Genomic DNA, 6,789 nt, shown 5'->3' on the forward strand with positions numbered 1-6,789 from the left:
TTTTTTTTTTTTTTTTTTTTCTATTGTGAATAATGCTGCAAGATTTCTAGGGTATATACCTAGGAGTGGGATTGCTAGATCCTAAGGTATTTCTATTTCTAGTTTTCTGAGGAAGTGCTATATCATTTTCTGTAGTGGTTCTATCGGTTTACAGTCCTACCATGGTGTAGTGCCTAAGGCATTTGACTGCTAACCAGAAGGTTGGTGGTTCAAACCCACCAGCCGCTCCGTGGAAGGAAGACTAGATGATCTACTTCCATAAAGATTTATCACCTTGGAATCTCAAAGGGAATTGCTATGAGTCAGAATCGGTTCTGGTAGTGAGTTTTTTTTTTTTTTTTAACCATAAACAAAAATAAGCAGAGTTTGTGTTGGGGAAAAGTTTAATATAGAGATGTCATTAGCAAGCACTGTGACATCCACAGGATCCAATTTTGATTCACACTCCTTGTCTCTTTAATCTTCATTTTGACTCCTGATCTGGGAATCACTATCTTTGTTTAACAAGTGAGAAGCCTGAAAGATTTTGACTTGTTCAAGTGTATTTAGATAGATAGAGTTGGCACAAACTAAAACCCCTTCCCAGGTTTCTTCCTCGGGGCTGCATGACTTCTCCCTTATCTGGATGCCGTCACTGCTGACTGCAGCATTGCTGTGGAGCCAGGAGGGAGTTAAAAGTTGCCTAAAGAAAAGTAGGAGTCATGATTCTCTTGGGGCATCATTCTTGAAGAGGAAAGATGTGATCACTTGTCGAGAGGACTCTCCATTGTCTGTGTCTGTGTGTTTGCAACCTCTGAGAAGGAGTTCTCTTTCTGATGCACAGGACAGATAACTATAGGATTTTCCATATGACGGTCCCAACACATGATGCAGGGCCTCAATAAGCTTTCAAACTGATGTGTCAGGGTATAAATATGGGACTGATCATCTATATTGAAGAAGGAGATAGTCCCACCCTTATAGTCTAAGAAGATCCCCACTTTTGTAGGTTTGGTGCTTGGGAAAAGGGTGATTCTGTGGGGGTTGAGTGTGAAATATTCATGTTGTTCAGTCAGTCCAAAGACCCAGAACCCATTTTGGGAAAACAAAGGTATAGACCTGTTTGTATCATCCCGGCACACTCCCAACTGCCACCCTTTCTCATGTCCCACACCGACTTCCCAGTAATGTTTTCCTGCAGAGAAACCCTGAGAAGCCACAACACATTTCATCCCTATAAATCTCTTCTCTGAGTCAGGCATCTTCTGGGGAGCAACACTATGGGTTACAGTTTTCAGATCAGAAATGCGGAGCTGTGGGTGAGCTGTGTCTGGGTCCAGAGTCACCTCCACTAGGGCACAGTTGAGGAGGGGTAAAAGACAGAGAACATGAGTTACTAGGGAAGAATCAGGGCTGAATCCAGAGGTCATTCACCCCCACTCCATCCCCGCCACAGACTGCCTCAGAGTGAGATCAAGTGAGTTCCTGGGGCCAGAGACTCCATCAGACACTGCCCTCCCAACATTTCCCTCATCTTTAGTGTATTACAAAAGTGTCACCAATGCCTTGGAGATGTCTGAGGTCATAAATTCCTGTATATCATCCCAACCCTACCACTGTTCTTGCACAATTTGACTTGGCAGCCTCGAATGTTTCAAGGTTTCAGCTTCCTCCCACCCATCAGTTCCTTTCCAAATCCATTTCTTTACCACTCAGCCTCATGGTCAGTTATTAGTGCCCTCAATTCCCACGAGCTCTGCCTGCCACCCCCCACCCTGGTTTAACTCAGCCTGTCTTCTTTACTCCTACACCTGTACTGTGAAGTGAGTATTGGGAAAGCTGCATCTTGGGGTGGCTAGGTGCATCACAGATTCTTCATCTTCAGGATGGATGGGCTTTGGTGTCACTAAGTAGCCCCATATTCTTCTGTTTAGCTCTTGCTCCCATGCCTACTACACTCTGTCACACTTCACCCCTCAGGCATTGGTACCTGCATGAGTCCGGGCCTCCCTCAGTTCTGAAAACAAGCAAACAGAGAGCTGGGTCAATACTAACATTAAGAGCAGGAGGCAGAGAAAGGGGAGAGATCAATGGTAGTTGTCTTTTTTGGGTATCATTGCCCTGCTTGAGATGTGATGAAGACTATGGGCCTCTCTACAAATACGTACCTTACCCAACCTCAATAGAAAAAGTAAGGATGCTCTAAACACTGAAGTCCGTCACAAGCTTTCCTCTGCAGAGACTCCTGGTGTCAGTTTATAAGAATCTATAAACTAAGGATATGGAAAGGAGAGCAAATGGGGGAGAGAATAATAGTTCTCACCTGCTTGTTCTTCCATCCTTCTCCATTCTGAAACCAAGAAAACACAGAAGAGGCTTAAATGGTAGAACAAGTGCATGAGGAGAAGTGGGCAGAAATCTCTGCCAGCGATAACCTAGCTTTTCCTGGAATTTCCACAAAACAAAAAGTAGAACATTGAGTAGCCTTTGCATGGCCTGGTTAAAGGCTCTAGCGTAAAGGCAAGGGGAATGAATGTAAGGATCTTAATCATTCTGGGACCACCCACCCTCAGACAATTCATGAAATCTACAGTTCCTCTCCCCACAAAATTCACCAACATGCAAAATTTGCAGACAATTTTAGGGAGGCTCAGGCTCTGATGCTCATTTCAAGTCCTGCAAACCACTGAGCATCAATTTATTACTTAATGAATAGGAAGAGTGAACCAGCTGCTCTCCTTGAACTGCCCATATTTCTGTCCAGTCTGAAGCCAAGAAAGCTTACAGATGCTTCAAACCATGAACAGGGAAGGATCAAAAGAACTGTGAGGGAAGGATCCAAACGTGTAGACACTTACTCAATTCTTTCAGGAGCTTCCCTAAAACAGAAAGAGAATATTCAGTGGTCAACACAGGAATGTGTATGGTGCAAACACAACCCTGGCTCCTTGTTCATAGGAAATGAACTATGTATGGTGTCTGAAGGACATGGGATCTCTTAGAAATCCCCACACCCCCTATCCCCTTGCCTCAGTACTGAGTATCTCTATCTGGGATAAAAACAAGAGGTCAGAAATGACTTCCTGAAGGTACTCTTGGCCCCATTGGAACCAAGAATAAGCCATGGTACTGTGTTTCTCTCTACCACTTACTCTGGCATTTGAAGTAGAAAATCCTCACTCCACTGACAACACCACATATGCCAATGCAGGCCAATATCAGTAAAATGGACACCAGGCTCCAAGGTGAAGGCTGGAAAAATGTCTCTGAAAAACAGTCACAGACTCTTAGTGATTTCAGAACAGCAAAGATAACTTGATTCTCATTTAAGGTGTCCTCTTGGACCTCAATAAGGAAGGATATAACCCTCTAAAGTTTAAAACTTTGCATATCTGAACAAGTCATGATTGATCTGGATTTTATTTTTGTATATAAAGTGAGATTAAGTTCTGATTTCATTTTTTCTAAATGGATAACAACTGTGCTGGCACCAATTATTATTATTATTTTAATTTTATTGTTATTTGGGTGAAAGTTTACAGAGCAAATTCATCTTCCATACAGTAGTTCACATTCACTTTGTCTCATGACATTGACTGCAATCTCCCACAATGCAATGGCTCTTCTCCCACTTCTTCCCTATAGCCACCTCTTCCCTTCCATACACTCCTGCCCCTCAGCTGTCTCCTTGTGCATACACAATCATTCTATTTTCCCATGATTGATCTCTCCAAGGAGTGTATCTAGCTAATGTAAATGTTCAGCTCACATGCCTGTCTTTTGTTTGGCTGGAAGCCACAGGAGTGGGTTCAATTCCAGACCTGAAGGGTAGCTAGGGGCCATAGTCTCAGGGTTTCCACCAGGTTCTAGAAAACCAGCAAACCTGGTCCTCTTTTTTTTTTTTTCTCCAAATGATTTTGAGTTTTGTTCCACATTGTTCTTCCATTCTATCCAGGATCTCCTATGTAGATCCCCCTCCAAGTGGTTGACAGTGGTAGCCAGGCACCCTCTAGTTCTGGTCTCATAGTCATATAGGCTAAGGATCACATGGTGTACCAGTCACTTGGACTAATGTTTCCATGCATCTTTGGTTTTCATCATTCTTCTTTGCTCAGGATGAGGAAAGATCCATCATTGCATCTAGATGGCCACTTGCAAGTTTTTGAGGTCCCAGTCACTACTCACCAAAGTAGGATGTGGAACAATGTTTTTGTGAAGTATGTTATGCCAGTTGACCTTGAAGTCTCCTGTGACCATGGTTCTGAGCCCACAGGTCCAACTACTTGCTCCCTCTGGGTAGTTGGCTGTGGCCAAGAAGTATCAACATTATCCCTTGTCAGCTCTACTGTATATCTGGGAATGCTTGCAGAAAATACAATTACACTTGTAGAAACACTGTCTCCTGACCCAATACATGGTCATGTGCACACTCCTCCCTGCACAGACATACCTAATTGTTCACCCTGCCCATCCATCTGTCCACCCATAGATCAATGTTTTCCATCACTGACAATGCAATACTGTATGTGCAAAAGGGGTCATCTTTGTTGTCTGTTCCTCCCATACACCTCTCTATGTCTTCCTCTTCCACAATGCCACTGTGTTGATCACTCACATTTGGTACATTGCCCTTCTCTTAACCCAAATCAATACTTGTCTCTACCTATTAACAGTGTTCCCTCTCCTCCACTCCCACCCCTGGTAATCAACAAAGAAAATGTCCTTCCATATATAAACCTTTCCTTGACTTATAATAACGGACTAATACAATATTTGTTCTTCTGTGATTGCCTTATGTCACTCAGCATAATGTCCTTCAAGTTCACCCATGTTATGTGGTGTATTGCAGATTCTACATTATTCTTCAGGGTTGCATAATATTCCACTGTGTGTATGTACAACAATTTGGTCATCTGTTCTTCTGTTGATGGGCACCTAAGTTGTTTCCATGTTTTTGCTATTGTAAATAGTGCTGCAATGAACATGGATGTGCATCTATTTCTGTACTGGTTCTCACTTCTTTAAGATGTTGTTGTTGTTATGTGCCATTGAGTTGGCCCCGACTCATAGTGACCCCTTGTTGGGTTGCTGAGGCAGTATCACTACGGAAATAGATTGCCCAACCTTCCTTCTGAGGAGTGGCTGGTGGGTTTGAACTGCCAGCCTTCTGGTTAACAGTCAAGTGTGAAAATTTCTTCATGTGTTTGTGTGACCACCTGAATATCCTCTTTGGTGAAGTGCCTATTCATGTCTTCTGCCCATTTTTTAATTGGATTATTTGTCTATTTGTTGTTGAGGTGTTGGAGTTTTCTATAAATTTTAGAGATAAGTCCCTTGTCAGATATGTCATTGCTGAATATTTTTTCCCAATCTGCAGGTTCTCTTTTTACTCTTTTGGAGAAGTCTTTGGAAGCACATAAAAATTTAATTTTCAGAAGGTCTCATTCATCTAGTTTATCTTCTACTGTTTGTGCATTTTGGATTATGCTTGATAGTCTATTCCATATATTAAACAAACTAAATCAAACTCACTGCTGTTGAGTCAATTTCAACTCATAGCAACCCCTCCTTGGGTTTCTGAGGCAGTATCACTATGGAAATAGATTTCCCAATCTGCCTTCCAAGGAGTGGCTGGTGGGTTTGAACCTCCAGCCTTCTGGTTAGCAGTCAAATGCCTTAGGCACTATGGCACAAGAGAATTTGCCCCTGGAGTTTCCTTGAGGAACTTTATAGTTTTAAATTTCGTATTTAAGTCTTTGATTCATCTGGAGTTAGTTTTTGTGTATGGTGTGAGGTACAGATCTTGTTTCATTTTTCTGCAAATCGATATCCAGTTTTGCCAGTACCATTTGTTAAACAATCTCTTCCCCATTCAATGGATTTTAGCCCTTTATCAAAGATCAGTTGACCATAGGTGGATGGATCTATTTATGGGTTCTCAATTGTATTCCATTGGTCTATGTATCATTAAACCAATACCAGGCAGTTTTGACTACTGTGGATGTATAGTAGGTTTTGAGATCTGGGAGTGTGAGACCTCCTGCTTCGTTCTTGTTCTTCAACAGTGCTTTGCTTATCTGAGGTCTTTCTTTTCCACATAATATTAATGATATGTTTTTCTACATCCTTAAAGAATGTTGATGGGATCTGGATTGGGATTGCATTCAATGTATAGATCATTTTGGGTAGAACTGACATTTTTACAATGTTCAATCTTCCTATCTACTAGCTTGGTATGTACTTCCATTTATGTAGTTCTATTATGGTTTCTTGAAGTAGTCTTCTGTAGTTTTCTTTGTACATGTCTTTTATGTTCCTGGTAAGATTTATTCCCAAGTATTTTATTTTTTTGGCAACTATTGTAAATGTTACTGATTTTCTTATTTCTTTTTCAGCAATCTCTTTGCTGGTGTAGAAGAATCCAACTGATTTTTGTATTGTTGATCTTGTGTCCTTTCAGGATGTAAATCTCTCAATTAGTTGCAGTAGTTTTTTTTTTTTTTTTTTTCTCCTGAGTCTCTTGACTTGTCTGTGTATGAGATCATATCACCAACAAATAGGGATAGTTTGACTTCTTCCTTACCCATTTGGATGCCCTTGATTTCCCTTTCTTCCCTTATCATTGACACCAGTTATTGCATGAACTTTTCTTTATCAACCGTCACATGTAATGCCACCTCTGTCTACATTAAGTTTCTGTTCTTATTTCAATTTGTTTCCAGACTCTGTTCAGTGTCCTTGGTCCACTTGTTTATCCTTGCAATAATTTTGACTGTCTTAATCTTCAAAGCTCTGGAATACATCTTTATA

The 6,789-nt window shown here is 41.3% G+C and overlaps 1 protein-coding gene across 1 annotated transcript in view; it reads right to left on the reverse strand.

The window, feature by feature from the left end:
* Positions 1 to 743: 743 nt before the first annotated feature.
* LOC103208590 (butyrophilin-like protein 3) overlaps positions 744 to 6,789 on the reverse strand; it is a 78,972-nt gene continuing 72,926 nt past the window's right edge. Inside the window, exons 4-8 of the mRNA XM_007954285.1 lie at positions 3,132 to 3,245; positions 2,838 to 2,858; positions 2,303 to 2,329; positions 1,970 to 1,996; positions 744 to 1,330 (exon numbers count right to left, since the gene is read on the reverse strand). Coding sequence (XP_007952476.1) covers positions 744 to 1,330; positions 1,970 to 1,996; positions 2,303 to 2,329; positions 2,838 to 2,858; positions 3,132 to 3,245 — 776 coding nt within the window. The remainder of the gene's footprint in view (positions 1,331 to 1,969; positions 1,997 to 2,302; positions 2,330 to 2,837; positions 2,859 to 3,131; positions 3,246 to 6,789) is intronic.

Source organism: Orycteropus afer, unplaced genomic scaffold (assembly GCF_000298275.1).
Source record: "Orycteropus afer afer isolate SDZICR_OR568_19922 unplaced genomic scaffold, OryAfe1.0 scaffold00455, whole genome shotgun sequence".
NCBI lineage: Eukaryota > Metazoa > Chordata > Mammalia > Tubulidentata > Orycteropodidae > Orycteropus > Orycteropus afer.